This window comes from Pogoniulus pusillus, chromosome 7 (genome assembly GCF_015220805.1).
Source record: "Pogoniulus pusillus isolate bPogPus1 chromosome 7, bPogPus1.pri, whole genome shotgun sequence".
In the NCBI taxonomy this organism is placed as follows: Eukaryota; Metazoa; Chordata; class Aves; order Piciformes; family Lybiidae; genus Pogoniulus; species Pogoniulus pusillus.
In genome coordinates, this window is record NC_087270.1 from 10,334,886 (window position 1) to 10,358,702 (window position 23,817).

Here is a 23,817-nt window from a genome sequence, read left to right on the forward strand (position 1 = left end):
TTGGCTTACAATGTGAGACACTGCAGTATCCTCAGCAAAGGCCTGCTAGAATGGGCTTTGCTATCCTCCATGACATGGAGGTACATCATTTTTCTTGGTCATTTCTGTAAAGTATGGAATTTGGCTTAATTTACTACCCTTGAATCTAAGATGTAGTTATTGCTCTTCCAGCTTTACAGCATATGTGTTTCAACTGTGTTCAGTTTATAGTTTCTGAATTTAGGGTTTTTTGAAAATTGCAGGTGGCAATGTTGCATCACAGCACAAATATGAACCTTCTCATAAGCATGTGAGATATATATCATCGCATGTCTATGCTTTAGTGTAAGTATACTATAGTGTAGCTGAGAAGAGTAGTCTGTTTTAACAGAAGAGTGATGGCAGAATAACCGGCGATTTTTCATGTATGGATTATTTATCCATGCATGCAATATAACCTCTGTATCCTTGAGGTATTTGCCCATACCAAATAAAGCTTTAGTAGACTTGTAATTTTCAAGTGGTTACAGAATGTCTTGGGAATCTTGAGAAGTAAAACAAGTCGGAAAGAGGCAAGATGAAAAGCCGACAGTCTGCCTCATTGTTCACATTACTAGATGACACAGCAGTGTTTAAATGTCTGGTGTTTTATTTAATTAGTATCAAGTGCATTTGCCATGATAGAAAGGTGGTTGGTTTTGAATACAAAAGAGCTTCTAAGCCTGGAGGAATAAAAGTGCAGAAGCATAAAGAATAGTTTGGTGCTGTGACTGGTTTTAGGATGTAAAACTTTATATACAAGAAATGAAGATTAACAGTTAAATGAATATTAAAAGGTACCAGGCCATAACTGGTGCATGTTTGACACAGTCAAAATGGGAAAATATATTGTTTGGTGCAAGGTTATGTATTGCATAACCTTTTAAGGAGAAAATGAAGTTATTCAGAGGTTTGTTGAAAAAAAGATGCTAATGACAGAAGTGGCTTTATGCTTAGATATTTCAAAGAATTACAATTCTTTCACAGTTATGTACTATAGTGATCCACGGTTTAGAGCTGTTACTACCTGAGAATAACTTCTCTGAGATCATGATCGTGTTTTCCTTCCCCTGTGACCAAGTATGCATTTAGTAAACTTCACTAATATGGGATGTCAGGTAAATTGTTGGAGTGATGCCTGGGGAATACTTGCAGTACTCATTAGTAGTGACAGCCATTACTTTAATTCTTGGATAGATGCTTGTATATTCTGGTGGGAAAAGGTCCACCACCCTTGGAAAACCTGCTCTGTCTTTACTTCCTTTAGTCACAGGAACCATTCCAAAGTATAAGTTGTATTATTTTGGTATGTGAACAAGGTCAAAATATTATGAACAATAAATTGTTAAGCAAAGCATCTGTTATAGTTATCATAGTTAGTTTTCTGTGATGTCTAAGTGACCACCTATTTTCTAGAACACGCATAAATCCATTTTACCCATTTAAAATACCCACTTGTCACTTTTTTCAACCTTTTTGTCTCTTGAAAATGTACCACATAGGACAGAAAAGAAAATAATGTTCCAGTTTCACAACTTAGCAACTGCTTCAATTTTGCAAGTGTTTAGTTGCTGTTCCTTTTACTGATATAGTGGTTTTGGCATGAATGGAAGGTAGATGCTGTTATTAATACAGAATACAAAGTATTTGCACATTATTGTCACAATGGTTGCATAGTGGTGGAAGTAACTGAGCTCTTTTATGGAAGTGTTTGAGTTGTGTCATTTGAAATGAACTAACAAAATAATTTGAATAAAATATGAATGTTTCTTGGGTAAAAAAAAAAGACAACAAAAAAACCCAAGCGAACAGCCTCTCACAAAAACAGAGCAGAGTGGATAGGTTGTTATCCCTAGCACACATCACGTATAGGAAGTAAGGAAGAGACTGTTCCCCTCTATTTAAAACAATAGAAAGGGATTACAAAGAAATAGTATTTTACATTCTTACTCTTTTTTAGGCCTGGAATTTTTTAGGGCTATGCTAAAGCCAAAGTACTTGGCTCAAAGTACAGAAAAACATAGCCGTTGCTTTTTCAGGGAGTGTGGGAGAATGGTGCAGTTAAATATGGTAAGTCACAATAGCATTAGCTCATTAGGCAGCAGAGTGGTGAACCCCAATTTTAACAACATACGTACTTTCACTATGTTACTTTGTTTTTCTTCTCTAAATGGTCCTTATTGGTCTGATCATGTCTTACAGGTATCAGAGCAAAACTGCTCCTTGAAAAGGCATCAGATGTAGAGCTGAAATAATTATGACTTATTTTAAGAATTGTCTGATGGATGAGTGCACAAGAAAATCTAAATTGTCTTTTTTTCTAATATTAAGTATGATTTAATATTGGTGTTCAAAAATGTTCAAGAATTCAAGCTTGCAGCACTGGAGATGAGCAGAAGAGTGTAAGCGTAGAAGGATGTTTAGAAGTGTCTTTGGTCTGGATTCAAGTTTAAATCTGAAAGATGATGAACTTGGTAGTGGGACTTGCACAGCAGTGCCATTAGTTTTGATTCTGAGGCTGGGGTTTGTGACATTTTCTTTTGGATTTTGCTCACTGTTAATGTCTTTGAAACAGGCATGTTTGGGTGGAGCAGCCTGGAGTGGTGGGAAACACAGTGATGTTTTCAGTGATTTAAGGACAGTGGCCTCCAGAGAATGCACTCTCTGTGCAATACCTGAAGCTCTGGTATCTTCCACAAATTCTTAGTAGATATAGATTTATTTATCTCTTCTATCATTCTATATATTCACTTTCTGAATGGTTACTTGCTTTAAGTCATCCAGTACTGATTGCTCTGTTCAATTTCATGTTGCCCTTCAAATCAATGTGTATCTCTTACAAAGCAAAGGCCCTATCTAAACTCAGGAGACTGAACGTGGGTGATGCTCTAACTTTGCTTGCCCCTGAAATGGACAAACTGCTGTTTGGTTCAGCCAGGTGCATAAATACAGCGTTTGCATGCTGCAGGATATTAAAACTATAAAACAGTGTTCTTTAGGTTAAGATACTTACCCTACTGTGATAAAGGTATCAAAGTGTATAAATTGAGTAAAGAAGTAACCGCTCCTTTGATGGATTAAGTGGTCATACACACACAAAAATAGAAGGGGGGGAAAAAGCTTGTATTTGTTTCTACTGAGGCTATATTTTATACTAAGGAAACTGGCAGGAAGCCGACATAATCATCATATATGTCAGTGGGCAGATTCTCATAAAAATAAAGAAATAAAATGCCTTCCTATGTTAACTGAAGAGTAAATAATATTGCTTCTGGCTGGAATGCTTGCACAAAATATTGGGCTTGTCAATATGGACGTTTGTTATCTGCACCTTAAAAGCTTTTACTTCATCATTCTCTTGTAGCTTCTATTGCATCAACCTGTAATGATCCTGGGACACCACAGAATGGCACTAGATACGGAGACAGTAGAGAGCCTGGAGATACTACCACCTTTCAATGTGACCCTGGCTATCAGCTCCAAGGGCAGGCTAAAATCACATGTGTGCAGCTAAATAACCGATTCTTCTGGCAACCTGATCCTCCTACATGCATAGGTAATTAGATACAATGTTGCTCTTTTAAGATGAATGCATCCCAGATTTGGGACAGATGATTAAGGGATAAGGAGCATAAGTAGTGATCTTTTCCAACCTACAAGAGATGCTTCTTGCAAAAAGTTATTTTGCACTTCGTTACTAACAGCTTAAGTCTCACCATTAGAACTATTTTAAAAGGCAATTTTCTCATTCTTTAATCTTTTTTATAGAATTTAAGAGATTATTTTGATAAAAATAATTCCTCATTGAAATTGTCCCATTAGAATGGTCTTCTATGTAATAATTTAATTACATGAGGTAATAATTTAATTACATGAGCTGTGATTTGTTATGAAAAACTTCTGAATTCTTCTGTAGATGAAATGCCTGTCCTGTGAAATCCTTAGGAAGCTCTTTTCTTCTGAAGCAGGATGCATGTTGGGATACTGGATCAGGCACTTAGTGCCATGGTCTAGTTGACTGGCTAGGGCTGGGTGCTAGGTTGGCTTGGATGATCTTGGAGGTCTCTTCCAACCTGGTTGATTCTATGATAGTTACATGCAAAGGGGTTCAAGTGACAAAGCCATTCAAGTAAATGACATATACTTCCCTTTTACCAGAAGAGGGTAGAATCTTCTTGCTTTGAAACAACTTTTTGTTCTTCTTTCCATAGTCCTATATGGCATAAGGGTTTCTCTGAGGTTCTGGTAGGTAGAGTAGTAAGTATAGGCTTAAAACTCTTGCTGAAATGTCTTTTAAGGTCATTAGTGCAGTTCTCCTAAGATTAATCAACATCTGTGAAAAAGTAGGCACAGTAATTTTTTTTTTATATTTATGAGGTTTTGCCCATTGAATTATAATTAAATCAAGACTTGGTTTAAGGATTCTAAAGTCCAAATACAATGTATTTTAATAACACTGGAGTAAACATAAGGTTTGTTCTCTCTAAAAGCCAGTTTGGAGAAGCTCTTTTCCAAAACTGAAAATCTCCAAACAATTGCAGTCCCGCAGTTTCTCTAAAGTGTTTTCAGTTATTTCAAAACTTCTGGGGAGGATTGAAGATACCCATATCATTTAGTTGTCTCCCTCCCCTCAACAATCCTGCTTTGGCAGGCAGGGTGGACTCGATGATCTCTGGAGGTCTCTTCCGATTTCTAATGTTCTGTGATTCTGGTACTTTCTGTGCAATGTGTGAATACCTGTAATAAAAGAAAACCAAAACAAACCAGGATTATTCACAAAATGAAATAGTTAAATTAAAATAAAAGAAGTCTGATACCTAAAGTTCTAGAAGTGTTCTCTGGTTGCATCTGGAAGATGCACACTCTTTCTGTAAATACCAGTTGCACTCTATAGTTCTTTACAGCCTAGAAACAAAAAACCCCAAACAAAACCAACAAACAAGAAGATACAAAAGGAAGAAGGATATAAAGAAGGACAGAATGAGAGAGTACCTTTGGGCACAGCTTAGGTAGTTATTGTTATTCTACTCTGTGCTCAAAGTGACTTTGATGGAGAAAGCAGATTAAAGCAATCTTGGCTGTAGACATGATAATATTAGAAACCTTAGGAGTTCTGTAAGCTGTTATGGGTGATTTTCAAGATGACTGTGAAATCTTTATTTCAGTATGCCAACCCACAAATGAAAAACTACACTAAATAGCTTCATGATGCAGTACTTTGAACACTGTACAAATCCCATTCCTCGTTGTTTGATGGCTTTTGTACCATTTATATTTATAACTTTGTGGTTATCTCAGGCTGAATCAGAAGTGCACATAAGGCTCACAAAAAAAATTCTGGAATTGTTACTTGTGAATAACTTCCCCCCCCCCCCCAGAAAAAGAGAAAATACAAAACAAAACACAGAAGCTCCACAGCTTTAAGTAATTACTAAAATACCAAGACTACAGACACAAAACCATCTCAAATTCCTGAATGTACTAAGAGTTTAAGTAAACAAATATGTAATTGAGGGGAGAACATAAAGTTTTATTTGTTTTCATAAATAAGGGAAGTCTCTTAATTAACATTTCCATTTGAGTTAGGAGCATGATTTCCAAGTAAATTTGCTTCTTAACCCTTTAGTTTGATATAAGAAAAATCAAGGAATGCTGCTAAGAAGGTCTCATAGACCAGATGCTCATTTTGAGGGTGTCTCTGACAAGCCATGTATCGAACTCTGTAGAGATGTTGATAACCTGCAAACCTAAACAAGGACCACTCTAGGAGTGTCTGTGTCCATCTCTCGTTGGAGATCTGTGATAAGCAATCTGGTAAAGACCCGGGCCTGCAGTGACTGAGGAAAGCAGGAAGGAGATAAAGGAGAAGCAGGGATATCCTGACATCTGCCACAAAGAAGAGTCTGCTTGACCAGAGATGAGAAAGACCCTGGAAGGAAGCCTGTGTGGGATGTTCCTTGCAGATAACCATTCCAGACCACCAGGGTTGGGATTGTTGGAATTGGGATGGAGAATGAGAAAATACTTGTGTTAATGACCTGCAAGAAATAATTGTAATAACCCTGCCTCCTATTATAAGTATGCCTGCTCTTGTCACATAAACTGTGGCTTCTGCCAGCGTGGGGTGTGCAGGATTGATGGAGCCATCCTGCCTGCACCCAGCGCTGCAATCAAACAGACCTACTGCAGAACTCTGCTTGAGTTTTGGGGCTCATTTCGCAGGTCAAGTTCATGATTTTGAATTTGCTTGGAGCTCTTGAATAAAACTCAACTGCAAGATGTGTTCTCTGATTGCATCTGATGTACTCTAGCCATCAATTAGCATGCAGTCAATTGGACCAGACTGTAAATCGCCTGAAAAAATCCTTCTTTAACACATTTAATGCAGATTCCAGTACCAACTATTTTGCACTACAAAGATGTTGCTGCATGACTTGGCGATTTAAATGCAACCTGTGCTGGCTACTGTGCTTTTTAGGTAGACTTCTAAGGGATTATTGTCCTCGGAAGTTGGATTCCTTACCTGTTTAATGGTAACATTCAATTTATGGTAACTAAATAAACATATCTGGATTCTTATTTGGGTGACACCTTCACTGAGTGATTTGAACTGCTTCATCACAGAACGTTAGGGGCTGGAAGGGACCTGGAAAGATCATCCAGTCCAACCCCCCTGCCAGAGCAGGATCGTCTATACCAGATCTACATCTGCAGTCAAAAGAAATTGTTTCCTCGATCCTGCTGTTGAAGTTCTCCTGTTCTGAATCTTGTTCTTGAACTTTCTTAGTTCTTACAGTACTTTCAGACATAAGAAATACTTCAGCTTGATAAAGACATGATTAAGTAACAGCAAGAATACACAAGATTTCCTATTTAACTTCACATTTTTTACTCCTGTAGAAACAGCTTGTCTTGTTCTTCTTTATTTTAAGGAGTATACAAAAAATCTTTGCTGACTGGAAGTGGGAAAGCTCTGTGTGATTGTGGGTTTGTGTTTCTGTTTTGGTTTTATTTAGTTTTCCCCCTTTTGTAGTGTTGGCTTGGTTTGTTTGTGTTTTCTAAATGACCATTATTTTTGATAAATGTAGAAGTCAATTTACTCCTATTTAATAGCTCATACATACTTGTGACTAGCATTTGATCATATGCCTGTTTCTTTTTACATTATGACAGCTGCCTGTGGAGGAAACCTGACAGGCCCAGCAGGAGTTATTTTATCACCTAACTATCCACAGCCTTATCCTCCTGGGAAAGAATGTGACTGGAGAATAAAAGTAAACCCTGACTTTGTCATTGCCTTGATATTCAAAAGGTACTGTTTCTAAATGAATGCCTCCCTTTCAAAGGATTTTAAATGTCACATAAAAAAAATTACATCATATATAACTTCTAATATAGCTTCTAATTCTATCCTTTGGCTTAGTTCTGGACCATACATCTGACATGTGCTTGTTGGGGAGGGGAAATTAATTGATGCAAGATGATATTTTCCAAAAGTAATATTGTTTATTAATTTTGCTAGTCAGAGCTCTGCCACCCCTGACCACTAATTTTAATACTATTTCAGTTCTTACATGGTCATGGAAACATTCTATGGATAATATCGACATCTAGTAATAACCAGCAAAATATATGAACATTGATTAAACTGGAAGAGACTATTCCCATGGTCAAATGCCGCTTGTGGTCGATATGCCACTTGCCCAGTAGCTGGGCTCAAGCTCTTCCTGCTCTCTGGCAGAAGGCAGTAGAGAATTACAAAGAGGCATTTAAGCCTTTACTCACAGATGATGATGATTATTATTATTACCCACTTGTGGGGATTAGCCACAGCCCAGGCAGTGCCCAAGTGCTTTCAGGGGACTCTGTCTTGTTGGGCATTGAGGCTTGAATGTTCCTGGCTTCTGTGGAAAGGATGCAGACAATCTCTGCCCTTGTCTCCTGGCTTCTTCTGGACCATCTGTGTATATGTTCTGGAATTCTAGGCAGCACCTTCAGGTGCAGAGGCAGATGTGGTGCAGTCTCAGCACCATATCACACTGGCCACACAGGCCGATCGCTTGCAGGCATCCAGGGTCTGCTCCTGGTAACTGGCGGCAATGGAGTTTAGCAGGCAGCAATAAGGCAGTGTGCAATAGCAGCAGGGCTTGGGCACAGCAGAGGGAGCAGGTACTGAGCAGGGAAACAAAAGCAGGGAAGCAAAGCAGGTTGTTCACCTGCATATCTCCTTTTATCAATGTGGGCTGAGGTTAATTGCCCTTTGGACACCAGAAGAGCCAATCAGGATGGCAGTTGGCCAAACCTTATCATGTTGGGCAGAGCCACAGGCTCACTTTTCCCTAATTTGGGAACAGCACAGGCCTTGCACTAGGCAGGCACGAGCCAAGTGTGTGTACCTTGTTTACCAGAGGGCCCTGGGCAGGCCAGACTCTCTGGCTTCAGGTTTTGTGTCTGTTTTCTGTGCTTGCCTCTCTGATGGAGCAGAAAAACATGCCTAGACAAGGCAGGACAGGTATAAGCCTATTTTGGGCCTATCAAGGCTACTACAACAGTGATATATCATTGCTTCCAAATAACATGAAGAGAGAAATAATGGCACCTTTTATATTTAATACATTCCTAAGGACCAAAACTTTCAGTGACCTATGAATTAAAAATCTGTGAAAAACAATGTTAGTTTACACAAATGCTTGATTTATGTAGTTGTACCTTGTAGAAGAAACTTGAAATATAGAGGAAACTCTATTTGTGACTTAGTTCTTACAGGTTTTTTTGAATTCAGGGGAAATATGTCTTGCCTGGAGCACATAGGTCAGGGAGAAGAAATGATCTATTTAGCCAAGAGGTAAAAGTTGTCTAGATAGTGTCCCATAATTTAATCAGTTCTAACGCTCCATTTCAAGTAAGGCAAAAAACCCTACAATTGCTCAGTATTTGGGTTTGTCTCTGAATTCTCTTTTAGGGCATACAAGTATAGGCAATATAACAAAATTAGCATTTGATGCTGTACTCCCAGTACAAATAACTGTTAATGGTTATCAATAATTGCAGTCCAGAGTACGTGCCTTCCAGCCTTTGCATCAGCTTTATGGCTATCTCCTGGATGCATTCAACAACTTCCACATCTTTCTTATGTGAGGCCCAGGAGTACACATAGGACTCAAGATGAGGCCACACCAAGGCTGAGTACAGGGGCATAAGCATCCCTTTTGACTGGTTGGTTGTGTTGCCTTGGGTGCACCTCAGGACATGGCTTGTACAACAGTTTGTTCTCTTGGCTGTTGGGGCACACTGCTGACTCATTGAGCCTGTTCTCAACCAGCACCCCGAGATCCCATTCTGCAGGACTGAATTCTGTCTCAGCTCATACTTGTGTCAAGCATTATTTCATCCCTGGTGCAGAATCCAGTGTGTGCACTTGTTAAATTTCCATCACAGCCCAATGTTCCAGTCTGTCTAAATTCTTCTGCAAGGCCCGTTGCCCCCTGGGAGAATCAGTGGAAATTCTCAGTTTGGTATCATCAGCATAATTGCTGATGATGCATTCAACTCCTGTATCTAGATTGTTGATAAAGAAATTGAACAGAACTGACCCTAGGGCTGAACCTTGGGTAGCATTGCTGATGCTTGGTCACCAGCCACATGTAGCTCCATTCCCTATAACTCAATGGGCTGTCCTTCAGCCAGCTCTTCACAGAGCTCAATCAGCCTACTTGTCTCGCTGCTGGACAACTTTTCTAGAGGGGTGCACTGAGCAGCAGTGTCAAAAGCCTTACTAAAATTCAGAAAAGCTGCATTTGTCACCTTCCCTTCATTTGCTAGGCAGGTGACCTTATCACAGAAGGCTATCAGATTAGTTAACCATGACTTTGCCGTTATGAACCCATGTTGACTCCGCCTGATACTTGCATTATTCCTTACATGACTCTCAGCTGTACCCAGTGTAAAGTTGTCTATAATTTTTTCCAGGGACTGAGGTTAGACTAATGGATCCGTAGTGCCCTGGCTCTTTCCTTACATGTTCTTGTAAATGGCAATAACATTGACTAGCTTCCAGTCAGCAAGAAGCTCCTCAGGCTCTCAAGGCCTTTGTTAGATGGTAGGGGAGAGGTAATGGGGGTTTGACATTTGCAAAGCATGCTTCCTTACAATGTCATTTTCAGTAGCAAGCTACAGCTAAGACCTGCACTATTCTCAAGGTCTTCTTAAGGCTTTGGGAAGACATCAGTGTCTGCACAGAATGAGCATGTGGGCTTGAAAATAGAGAGATACAATATATATGTGGACTTTTGAGCTAGTTGTCTGGATCGTTCCTGTGGTCACTGCTAAGAGGCAGACTTCCTGTAGCATTTTATTCATTCCATATTGAGAAAGGTGTTCAAGACCAATGGGAGCATGTGCTTCTCTTTCCTTGACTGTAGACACAGCCTGCATGATGACCGGATAGTAGGTCTTTCGGAAAACTGATGGTGTTCAAATCAATGATAAAAAGAAGTCCATTGGAAGTCCATCCATTTTCACCATAAATCATGTTGTAAAGTACTTTTATTTCTGGAGAAGAAAACGTTTTAGGCAGAAGATTGGAAGCCACAGTTCAACTCATTAAAAAAATGAAGAATTAATTATCTTTTTTCTTTTATTTTCAGTTTCAATATGGAACCCAGTTATGATTTCCTACATATTTATGAAGGGGAAGATTCCAACAGCCCTCTAATTGGCAGTTTTCAAGGCTCACAGGCTCCTGAAAGAATAGAAAGCAGTGGTAACAGTCTGTTTCTGGCTTTTCGCAGTGATGCTTCTGTTGGAATGTCAGGATTTGCAATTGACTATAAAGGTACTGTTTTCACCATAATCTTTGCAAACATAAAAGGAAAGAAATGTTATTTAGTACTTATTGAGACTTAAATCTGTTTTCTTATACATGTATTCATAGAGAACTGCCAAATAACTCTGCATTGATGTAGGTTTTGAAAACTATTTTCTGTAAATGTGTGGAGGAACACAGAAATCCTCTTTCAAGAAACCTCTTTCACATCACTTATGCACATTTTCATCTTCCAAAGGAAAAAAGTAGAGATAAAAGAGTCACATCAAAAGCAGCATTTGGAGAAGTGTTGTAGAATAATGGAATTGTCTCACCCAATTAGAATACATGACTGCTGCTGCTTCTTTGTTACATACCAATGCATTTTCCTTTCCACTTTGTTATTGAATCTACTTATGCATTTTTAAACAACTGCTGCACATCAGTGTTTGTCTTTTTTTTTCTGCAGGGATACCTCTTACTAGCAAGAGAATGGGTTACACTGTCCGTTAAAGTCATACTCTCTCTTCAAATGCTGGTTTCTTACCTGGTTGCAGATACTATCTCTGGCTTGATTGTCATGTCTTCTGAGATTTGTCAAACTGGTTTCCATCAGCAGGGTTCAATAGGATGAGGTTGAGCATGGCCAGTTTCCAAGTCCTGCACTTGGGTCACAACAACCTCAAGCAAGGCTACAGTTTTGGGGCAGAGTGGCTGGAAAGCTGCCTAGAGAAAAGGACCTAGGGGTGTTGATCAGCAGCAGCTAAATATGAGCCAGCAGTGTGGCCAAGAAGGCCGACAACATCCTGGCCTGTATCAGCTAAATAAGAGCCAGCAGTGTGCACAAGTAGACAAGAAGGCCAACAGCGTCCTGACCTGTTTCAGAAAGAGAGTAGAAAGAAGGACTAGGGAAGGGATTGTGCCCTGTACAGTGCACTGTGGAGACCATCTCAAATACTGCCTTCAGTTTTGGGCTCCTCAGGACACTGAAGTGCTGAAGTGTGTCCAAAGAAGAGTAATGAAGCTAACAAAAGATCTAGAGCACAGGGCTTATGAAGAGCACCTGAGAGAACTGGGATTTTTTAGTCTGGAGAAAAGGAGGCTGGAGAGAGGCCTTATTGCTCTCTACAACCTGAAAGGAGATTATAATGCTGTGGACATAAATCTCTTCCGTGAAGTAGCAAATGTTAGGAAAAGAAGAAATGAGCTCAAGTGGCACCAGAGAAGGCGTAGATTGGATTTTAGTTAAAGATAGGTATCATTTCCTTGGCCGTATAACCAATCTAATGTAAACATCCATGATCTGGATTAAGCATACAGAAACAAGAAAAAATATTTTAATAGCTTTTGAAAAAAATGTTTAAAAAAGGAAACTAATGATAAGTGATCATTTTTGTTTAATTGGTGTAGTTCAAAAAGTGTATAAATATGCATCAATTCATGTTAACAGAAAAGCCACGGGAAGCTTGTTTTGATCCTGGAAACATCATGAATGGGACAAGAATTGGGACAGACTTTAAGCTTGGGTCAACTATCACTTACCAGTGTGATTCTGGGTATAAGATTATTGATCCTTCAACTATAACATGTGTAATTGGTACAGATGGAAAGCCAGCGTGGGACAGAGCATTGCCATCTTGTAATGGTATGTACTGTGTTCTTAGCATTTCTCTTGTCACCCAGTGAATTCAGAGTTTCTTAGTGCCTTAGGCTGTCTCTACTACTTATACACATATAGCTTGTATTTATTTCCCAAAAACCCCTAAAAAATAAAAAGTATAATGGCATGATCTTTGGACTGTGTCTTAGTCAATAGTATTTTGCTTTAACTGTTTGAGAAAAACACCTTAAACTCCTCTATCAATATATACTTTAAAGACACTGTCTAGATATATGGTGCTCGTGTGTGGTGTAGTAAGCAGGCCGGGTAGAGTTAGGTCTTAAAGGTCTTAAAGCTCTTTCTCAACCATAATGATTCTCTGTGTGTTTGTAGTAATAATCAGCCTCCTTTTTTTTATTATAATAATAATAATAATCCTCAATTTTCAGCACCCAGAAATAAAGATCTAGAATGGACAGAGAGAGCTCCTAAAACAATACCTGTGTAGTAACAAAATAGACTTCAGTATCACCAGGGCTGGGTGCTAGGTTGGACTGGATGATCTTGGAGGTCTCTTCCAACCTGCTTGATTCTATGATTCGGTCTCACATGGAATTAATTTTGAAGAATCATCCAATTAACAGTTAATTTTATTTTTTTGTTACAGGAGCATTTTAATAAACATAAATCATGCAGTACTTTATTGACAATGCTATATGTAATTTGTTTTTTAATTTAAAACATCCTCTGTATTAATGCAATAAAAATGCTGAAGCAAGAGATAGAAGCTAAATTAGCTCTGAGACATTTTAATTTTCAGGTGAAAATAAATGCAGCATTGAGATGCTTGTAATACCCATTCTAGAAAGCACTGAATGTCTCGAGAAACAGAAACTACTGACTGAAAGACTGAGTATCTCATTATAGTTAAACTGTGATACACACCTGTGAAAGCATGGGGCATTCTGTGCAGGATGCTGTTAGCACATCTATGAGTTCTTCTGATACCCAAGATAACTGTCTCGTGTCAGTTATATATGCAGTAGTTTCGGGGGGGAGGGGTGTTCTGAGTCATTTTTTTGGGGTGGTTTCATGGGTTTTGTTGGGGTTTTTGGGTGTTTTTGTTGATGTTGGTTTTTTTTAATAGAAGTGTATGGACATATATATTTCTTAGGAGGAAGTTCTTCACAGTGGTTTGCCACTGGAATAGGCTGCCCAGGGAGGTGGTGGAGTCACCGTCCCTGGAGGTGTTCAAGAAAAGCCTGGATGAGGCACTTAGTGCCATGGTCTAGTTGAGTGGCTAGGGCTGGTTGCTAGGTTGGACTGGATGATCTTGGACATCTCTTCCAACCTAGTTTTTTCTATGATATTTATGACATATATAGACATATATTGAGACATAAGAGGTTCCATGTGAACCTGAGGAAGAATCTTTTCATTGTGAGGGTGACAGAGCGCTGGAACCAGCTGCCCAGGAAGGTTGTGGAGTGTTCCTCTCTGGAGATATTCAAGAATCCTCTAGGTGCATTCCAGTGTGATCTGCTCTAGGTTATTGTAGTGGTTTGGAAGCTACTCCTTCCCCCCCTACTCATATGAAGTCACCCAGACTAGATTCAGCTGACTGGAAGTTAAGGAATGAAACTGTATTTACAGCTTAGCACAATTTATAAGCATATATATACACAGTATCCACAAATATGTACAGTTATATACAAGTTAAAGGTAATACAGAAACACAGTACCCCTCCCAGAAATCAGACTGCCAGGAGGTTCCCAACCCAAACCTCCTCCCCCCTCCCATCTCTTTCCCTCCCTTTGGAAATATCTAATCAATCAGATCAATCCCCATATATCTCACATGATAAATTTGGAGAGATCTGAGGTGAGATGTCAAAAAGATTACAAGAAGGTTAGGGGAAAATAAAAGGGTTAGGTCAGATTAGAGTTAGGCAGAGGCAACCACGCACAGACCGCCAGAGAGAAGGGGCAGAACTGAGAGCTGAGCAGTGTGTGAGAAGTGAGCATCTTGTCTATATTTTGACTAGTTGTGTTTCTCAGCAGCAGAATGGGTGATATAGGGTACTGCTGTTTTATTCTTTCTTCTCACAGCTAAGGATTTAATTTCTCTCAGTAAAATATTCCAATTAGCCTCAAGCCAGCACAGTTGTCCTGCTCTGTCAAAGGAGCTGGACCAGAGGATCTTTCGAGGTCCCTTCCAGCCATTAATACATCATGTTCTATGATATATTAATGGGAAAACAAAACAATACAAAACAAAGAAACAACACCAAAAAATCCACCCAAAAAACTTCAAATGACAAAACACTCAAATTTGGTGTTTACAGTTTCTTTCAACTAGATAATTTATACTTCCAGCCCTATGTGAGTAATCAAGTAAAACTTGTGTGTATTCTGATTTTTAACAGATTTTAATTTGTGTCCTGAGAAAAAAGCAAAGCAAAAGTCACTGAATAGTCAATTTTAATTGTTTTATTTCCCTTTTCAGACTGAACTAATACAGACAACTCTAATTACTAGAGCATGTTTCTTTCTGGTTTGTTTCCAGCACCATGTGGAGGGCAGTACACTGGAACAGAGGGAGTGGTTTTGTCACCAAATTATCCTCATAATTACACTGCTGGGCAGACCTGCTATTATTCAATAACTGTACCTAAAGAATTTGGTAAGAAATTCTTCTGCTGATTTATCAATCCTTCATCATGGTTCTAGTGTTTGACATCCTTTATGAGTAATGCTGACCTTAGATCTTCAATATATTGCGAGTTGCTTATAAGGAGAATAAACGTATTCTTGACATAGGAATTGATTCTAGGGAGTTGACTTCTTATTTCTCCCTCAAGTAATCAATAGATTTCAGCTCAGCCATTTGTGTCTGCTCTCCAAGCTAGTTCTGAGTACTTTCATGAATTGTGTCCTTCATCATTATACAACAGTCAGTCACTAAGTATCTCTGCAGATTAAAATAAGTTGTCAAAGAGCAAGTACCAATTGTTCTTGTGATGGTTTGGTGTTTTATGGTGTGATGGTTTTGGGTGTTCAATTTTTAAACTTAAAGCTATGTAAATTGTTTTAAAATACTTAATATCTACTTGAAAAAAATTATTCCCACTCAAGTATTTTTCTTCCTTCTGTGATGTTTACATAAATTGCTACTGCTCATTTAGGGTAGTATGGCTGTGATAGCTTTAATTACGTGATTGTGATGCTTTGGGTGTTACCTGCTCCTCCCCCCCCCCCCACTTTGGAAATCACCCAGACTAGACTCAGCTGGCTCTGGAAATTTGAAAGAAGCTTATTATTTACAGCTTAGCTCAATATACAAGCAGATATTTACAGTATGTACAGTTATAGACAAGGTAAAAGGGAATACAGAAACACAGCAGCCCTCCCAGAAACCTGAGTCCCCAGGAGGGGCTTCCGACCACCCTTTCACCTTTCCCCTACCCCTCTCGAACTTACCCCAGTCCCAAGGAAGAATGGAGGTTCAGCCAGGGAGTTAGGAGGCAAAGAGGATTAATCAGAGACATGGCAGAGAGGGTAGAGAGAAATGCAGCTCAGAGGTCCCAAGCAGAATGACTCCCTTATCTATGTTTGGATTCTTGATCTTATACCTCTCAGCAAGCCTATGAGTGAACTAGACATCAGCACTGTTTCTCTTCCATAGCCTCTGATCTAATTCTTCTCACCAAAACATTCTAGCTAGCTTCAAACTAGCACAGTTCTCTTGTATTTTAACTTTTCTCTTTTCATGTTTCAACAAAGATGAGTAGATTCACACATAACAAGTGCAGTGGGAAACAGTCATGAAAAAGAAGCCATGAAAGTGGTTATGTCAATGTGTCAAAATACTTGGACAAAAAAAAAAGTTAAAAAGAGGTGCAGTTATATTGAGGGTATGGTTTTCTGCAGAGTGGTTTTCCCTAAGTCTAAATAAATAGCAGTAAGAGACATTTGACTACATGCCTAGCAAAGCACTGAATACAAAGTGCCTTAGTGTGTTTTGTAGTGTGTACATCAAACTTGTAAGGACTGAAGTGTTTTTTTCACTAGAGGATTTGGAAAGCTGCTGACAGAAGCAGTTAAGAGATTTACAGATGGTGAAAATTTATTACACCTGCTAATAGTAATTCATACTGTTGTTCTAGTACTGAATTCTTGTTTACTACCATTTCATTATTATAGTTGCTATTAATAATAATTTGCAATTAGCTCAATATTTATGTTCGCTATTTAGTAATAAAATCGATTCCAGTTTAATCAATTCAGAAGCATTCATTCAGAGAGAAAACACATTTTCAGAGTGGATACTTGCAACAGCTACATTTAAATTATCATAAACCAAAATATATTTTTATTAGCTATTCTATTTTTTAAATAATATTATATAAATGAATTAATGTTTTAGGGATAGAAGTCAAATAAACTCTAGAAATTGGTACTTGTGCTAGTTTAAACCTAGCTAGAATGTTTTAGTGAGAAGAACTAGATTACAGGCTGTGAAAGGAGAATAAGGCCGATGTCTGTCTCACTTATTGGCTTGCTGAGATGTACAAGAAGAAGAATTGAAACATAGATCAAGGCACTTCTCATGCTGGGGAGCTCCGAGCTGCATCTCTCTCTAACCTCTTTGCCGTTTGTCTGACTAATCCCCTTTGCTTCCTAACCCCCTGGCTGAACCTCCATTCTTCTTTGGGACTGGGTTAAGGTAGGGGAGGGAGAAGGTGGAGGGTGGTTGGGAGCCCCTTCTGGGGACTCAGGTTTCTGGGAGGGCTGTTGTGTTTCTGTATTCCCTTTTCCCTTGTCTATTTCTGTCTATAACTGTATATACTGTAAAAATCTGCCTGTATATTGTGCTAAGCTGTAAATAATAAGCGTCATTCAACTTCCAGAGCCATCTGAATCTAGTCTGGGAGATTTCCAAAGTGTGGGGGGCAGGGAACACCCAAACCATCACAATACTATTGGAAAGTGTGAAAGTATTTTGTATTCTTTATTATAGTTTTGACTCCTCTACAAAATAAATTTTGATTTAATAGGATGCAATTACTGTTTTACTTGTTAGTTACATAGGATCTAATTACTGTTCTATTTATTAGTTCTATAGAATACAAGAGTTACTGAGCTATATTGTATAATTAGGTGATTTATTTGATAATATACTTTACTTACAATCGAAGTGCAAATTAAGTGTAGTAATATGTCAAAACTTGTTGCACGTTGATATGTTTAGTATTTGATTGGTTACTGTATTCTTTCTGGAAAGTATTGATTTAAAAAAGGAGAGGCTGAGGGAGCTGGGGGTGTTTAGCCTGGAGAAGAGGAGGCTCAGGGGGAACCTCATTGCTGTCTACAACTACCTGAAGGGAGATTGTAGCCAGGTGGGGATTGGTCTCTTCTGCCAGGCAAGCAGCAACAGAACAAGGGGACACAGTCTCAAGTTGTGCCAGGGGAAGTCTAGGCTGGATGTTAGGAGGAAGTTGTTGTCAGAGAGAGTGATTGGCATTGGAATGGGCTGCCCAGGGAGGTGGTGGAGTCACCATCTCTGGAGGTGTTCAAGAGAAGACTGGATGAGGCACTTTGTGCCATGGTCTAGTTGACTGGCTAGGGCTGGGTGTTAGGTTGGACTGGCTGATCTTGGAGGTCTCTTCCAACCTGGTTGATTCTATAATTCTATGAAAGATACAAAAATAGTCAAATTGATTTTAAAATATCTTCCCCAGGCTATAGCGGGCTAAGCAGCTAATCCTCTGTGACAGCAGATGCTCCTTATTAGTCGATAATGTTCAGAATGAACTTGCCTTTATAACTATTCCATTTTCTTATTCTCATAGGTGCCTGTGCAGTAAGAAATAAGACTAGACTCAAGAGCACACATTTAAGAAAAGATTAACTTAATTTTTGAACTAAGAATTAAGGAAATAATAAAAAGTACATTAGATTGATATTAGTTAGGTTTGATGCATCTGTATTATCATAGTAGACAACAAATTAACTTGTGAAGGATTCATGTAGTAAGCCACTACTAAGACAAGTGGAAATACCTCACAAAACATCTGTTTAAAGATTGGGTTCTTGTTTTATCTTCACACTTTAATTTTTTTTTCCCTCTCCCTCTTTTTCTTCTTTAAAAATATAGTTGTATTTGGGCAATTTGCGTATTTTCAGACAGCTTTGAATGATGTGGCAGAATTATTTGATGGAGAAAACTCTCAGGCTAGACTTCTCAGTTCACTGTCTGGATCCCACTCAGGTAAGTAATAATGAAGTATGGAATTTTTACACAGCTCAGCATGAAAACAAAAATCACAGCAATGTTCTGAATTTCATTTGGAAATATAGTCATGAAGTCACTGAAACAGGATGCCAGGGGAAATGCAAGAGCCTTCACATCTTTGAATCAGGACGTTTTGGAAATGCATGGTTTAGGCACTAGGAGGAGTGCAGAAGTAATTGAATGAATTTCTCAGATCTTTATGTAAGAGGGTAAATTAGATGGTGTAATTATCTCCTCTGCCCCTAAACTCTGTGAATTACACATCTGCATTTTTTGAATGTCTAATTTAAGCCCAAATTACTAGTATTCACAAAATGCAATTATCTGTATGCAAACAAGCAATTAGATTAAAAGGAGGCCATCTGTTGCATTCAGGTAAGTGTTGCAAGATACTGACCCTGTGAAATCATCATTACACTTATATGGATTGCAGCCTTGCCAGAATTTCAAGTGTATGTGTATGCAGAGACTGTTTTCATCTTGAGTGGGTGATAGGTATTTCTGCAGCTACTGATGTGTTTTGTCATGCACTCTTGGTACTTAGGACAGTTTATATGTGAGGTTAAGGTTGTTATAATCCAAGACTTTTTATGGCTTGTTGACTGTCACTTTACACAATTGTAGAGCTATTTGATGTTAAAAGAATGTAACACACCTATTTGACTTACAGAAAAATCCAGCTCACCCTTTCCTCTGGTGAATCGTAGCTTTTTTGCCTTTTTTCTTTTGATCAAAATAGGAATTTATAATCTAATTTTTAGAATTGTTTAAATACTGTCAAGATTTCAGCAACAAAGCATTTGCTTTTAGAATGTTTACATTTAAGAGATGACTCATCTAAGCACTGATGCAGCAGTTTTGCTGCATCAAACAAAAAAAGTTGACACTACTGTCTATTTTCACAGCAAAGATTCAAAGGAATCTAAACTTGTGCTTTACACTGGTTTAGGATAGGATTCTGTTACAAGCAGTTGCTTGTAACAATAATGCAAATCTATGTGGGGAAAAAAAAACCAAACTTTTTTTACCCACTAATCTAAGATATTTTAAATTAGATCATTCATTTCAGAGGAATTTCCTAATATATGGCTTTGTTATAATCCAATGAGAATAAACAGAGTTATATGGAATGGCATCCTTTCGTGTAAAAGTACTCCAGTTTTGTCTGTAGAGATTCATTACTGAACTTGTAGCATGACTAGAGATATATATCTCAGGAAAGAAAAAAAATATCTTTGAGTCCTCAAGTCAATATATATATATATAAAATAATGCTCTTAGAAAGTTAAAAATGTAATATAGTTCATGCATGACCATATATTTTTATTGAAGCAACTATGTAAAATGAACTATGTATCCATTCTCTCTCATTTTAGTTTTAGTTTTGAAATGTTTTGGGGTTTAATCATGAAATGTTTATTCTAACAAGCTTTCAAACTTCCAATAATTTTATGCACTGTTACTTATGATTTCTTTAACATAAAACTGAGTATTTTAACAGTATATTTGATTATGTACAGAAGAGATGTAACTCTTGTTTCTGATCTGTGTATTTGTTTTCTGTTTTCATTTGTAGGAGAGACATTGCCTTTGGCTACATCTAATCAAATTCTTCTACGATTCAGTGCTAAGAGTGGGGCATCAGCCAGGGGGTTCCACTTTGTTTACCAAGGTAAACATATCTGATCTGCTTGTGGTGGAAGATGCTGTTGTCAGTGTCACTGAGTGTATTATTTTAAACTCTTCCTCAATCTTAGAGTACTTCTTTGAATACAGGTGTGACATCTTAGAGTACTTTACAGGTGTGACAATCTTGGAGTACTTCTTTAAATACAGGTGTGACAATCTGGGAGTACTTCTTTAAATACAGGTGTAACAGCTTCCCAGCCATCAGGTACTTCTGATGGTAATCTGGCTTCATAATGGCAGCTGTCTCTGGTGATTCTTATCTGGCTCCACAAACTCGAATATGTCCATCTTCTCTCAGTAGTCTGCAGTCTGTTGCTCCCTTACTACTGGGTCTTCATGCACTCAGCATTCGGAAGTACATACTGAGGACTGTGAAGGCCAACAAAAAAAGGCATCCAGTACTTAAAAATGTTGTGCATAATTTGTGTAGGCATGTGTCACATTAAAACAGCATAGCTGTGCTTCAGCTTGATTTAACATCTACAATTTCAGACTTAGCTTGAATAAAATTAGCTTGGATTCTTCATCACACAGTGTTTCTCAGTGTATTACTGTAAAGAAAGGGTAAAGTGGAAAAAGCTTATTTCATGAACTTCTGTAGCTCAGTTCAGTGTTTTGGGAAGTTTGCTTAATTGTATTAGTATTTCTCAGTACTCCCACTTGAGAGTTCAAGAGGTTTTGTTCAAAATGCTAAGAATTCTATCTTCCTGAAGAGCTCAGAGGGAAAATGGTACAGCAGAAACAATCAGGCAGTTTCAATATTGCACAGTGGGTGGCAGATGTAAGACTTGCAGGTATCTTCCTGCTCTGGCAGGGGAGTTGGACTCGATGATCTCCTTGGGTCCCATCCAACCCCTAATATCCTGTGATCCTGTGACAGCTGAATGTCAGAAGGCATTATATACATGTCTGCATACTGCAGTCAAAATGCAGGAATGAGACAGCATGCCCTAGTCTGTTAGCATGCTGTTAGGCAGCTCTGTACACTAAATTGATGCATGTGTCTTGGAGAATGCAGTCTGGTAACACGGGGAGCGCTGCTTACAGGTTTGTTGCTTACAGGCAATAAATGCAGTCCCAAACAGACTTCTGGACAGCTCACCAGATGTATTGCATACACACTCAATAAGCTTGTTTATAATAAACTGTTGTTTATTGTATAGTAGCTTTTCAAGTTGACTAAAATGAATGTAAAAGTAGTTTGGGATAGTTTAATATCAAAGATTAATTTTTGTTAATAATTTTTATTTCTTATATTAGAGCACAGTCATAGTTTGGTACAGTAAATTAATGGGAAAAAAAAAAACACAACCATTTCACCTCAATAGTATTTCCATACCTGTAAGGAGCTTATTAGAACTGTTCAAACTCTTCTGAATGTTGTTGTTAAGCCTTCTTGCTTCTGTGTGCGTAGAAAGATATCACCACGACTGCACATTCCACTTGTAAAACAGCTCAAAATATCAGTACCTGCCCTTCTTACATATCAAAAGCATCACTCACATTTAAATTTAAAATGCACAATTATTCACACACACACAAAAAGGCAATACAAAATTCTGGAATGAGAAAAGAGTTGTCAGCATTTGAGTTTTTACCATCCATTTGCACATGAATGACATCTTTGTGTCCTGTTTTACTTGGGTTTTGTGTGCCTAAAGTGTTTAGCTATTTTTTTAACTGCTTTTAAAGTATCTGTAGTGGTACAAAGCTCAGTTATATTGTCTCTCTCTGTATATATACATACACATACTTCTATAACGCTGTGCCTCCAGGTGAGCCTCATTCCAGCCAGTTATTTGAACAATATTTACTTTTTAGTGACTGTAAGAAGTAGACTTAAACAAATCTACAATTTCTACAGTAGCAGAAACTGAGTCAGGTGAAGCCACTTGGTTTATCTGAGGAGAATGATGCAGTTTTTAAAATAATACATTTTTCTGTATCTTGAGAGCCTTAATGCACACATATGTATACATAAATTGATTAATGAGCTAATAGTGTTTAATAAGCTCTGAAATTTTTATGTTTCCAACAACCACGTACTTGCTACCCTTTTCAGTTGTCTAGAGAATGACATCCGCCTTCACGCTGAACACAGTGATCTGGTCTGCAAAGTCAATCATTTTATTTATTGCCCTCTCTTCCAAATTGACCTTCCCTGTCCGCTTTTCCACTGGGCTGATTTCAATTTTGTTTCACAGCAGTATGAAACAGTTAGTAAAAGATGAAGGATAATTGTTACAGAAAATGGACCGTTTCTGTGCTACAGCTTGAGAAGTCCGCTTTGCCAACACTAGAGGCAGAGGCTAGAAGGAAGGCTAGAGGAGGGAAAAGCTATTGCTTAGGTTATTACACATTCTTGTTTGAGCAAGCAACAGATAATTTTTGTAGTTTTTGATTCAGATTTAGTTTTTTTTGGGTTTAGCTGCATGTGTCATCAGTACCTTCACTGCTGTTTCCCAGGTGACCACATTTCTTTGTCTTTCCTAGATGAGGAAAAGGGCATTTGTGCTATCAGACTGAATTAATATTGAATCTTTCAATATGTTAGAGTCAGGTATGTTGAAATATGCTAGGAACAATCAGATTTAAGAAGATAGGGAATGATATTGTTTTCACATTGGTCTTATACTTGTTTTACTGCAATTACATTACCTAAGAAACAATAGGATGTACTTCCATATACCTGAATTCTTTCCCTAAATAGCACAGTAAAGGCCTTTTCTAGCACTCAAATTTTTACATGTGTTTAATGCTTGTCTTTCTTTACTTGCTCTACCATAGAAATATGTGAATTAGTTTATGAGGTCTAATGAGATTTTGAAGAGGACTATAGAGAAATTTAGCATACTATGATGAGTGAAGACTGAAAGAGAAAGGGAAACAATAATAAAAGTGGAATGTGATGCTGGCACTAAGTTGGTCTAATCTGCAGCAAGAATAAAATGCATATGCACACACTGCTGAGTGTAATTAGAGAGCAGAACTAAGACTGTTAGTATTATTTTCCAAATGAGGTATCACATATCAGGCATTAGAAAAGGGTGCCTGTTATTATGAGTGGCATGGTTTATTTCTGCATCCTTAGTGTCTCTTACCTCACTGTAACCTATTAGTAAAGCCTGTGGAAAAATGAGCAAAAAGCCAACCTTAACATGAGATTGAGTGCTTTCTGATGACAGTAGAATAATCTCACCCAACTTCAGCCTTGGCTGTTTGTGGCTACCATGGCTGTTTAACTCATTGGATGCTTTCAGTAAAACGGTGGCTTTCAATCCATAGGGAAGCACAGAGCAGCACTTCTGCTACATGAACTAATTTAACAGTTTTGGTAAACTATCTCTGTATTTGTTATAATGGCAGAGATAGCTTGCTCACAGGATAATACTTTCATGAGGCAGTATTGCA

General features: G+C 38.2%; 1 protein-coding gene across 1 annotated transcript in view; it reads left to right on the top strand.

The window, feature by feature from the left end:
* CSMD1 (CUB and Sushi multiple domains 1) overlaps positions 1-23,817 on the top strand; it is a 1,024,926-nt gene that overhangs the window by 863,006 nt on the left and 138,103 nt on the right. The window contains exons 27-33 of the mRNA XM_064145849.1: positions 3,383-3,574; positions 7,192-7,330; positions 10,665-10,852; positions 12,273-12,467; positions 14,989-15,105; positions 18,580-18,693; positions 20,294-20,389. Of these exons, the coding sequence (XP_064001919.1) occupies positions 3,383-3,574; positions 7,192-7,330; positions 10,665-10,852; positions 12,273-12,467; positions 14,989-15,105; positions 18,580-18,693; positions 20,294-20,389 (1,041 nt within the window). The remainder of the gene's footprint in view (positions 1-3,382; positions 3,575-7,191; positions 7,331-10,664; positions 10,853-12,272; positions 12,468-14,988; positions 15,106-18,579; positions 18,694-20,293; positions 20,390-23,817) is intronic.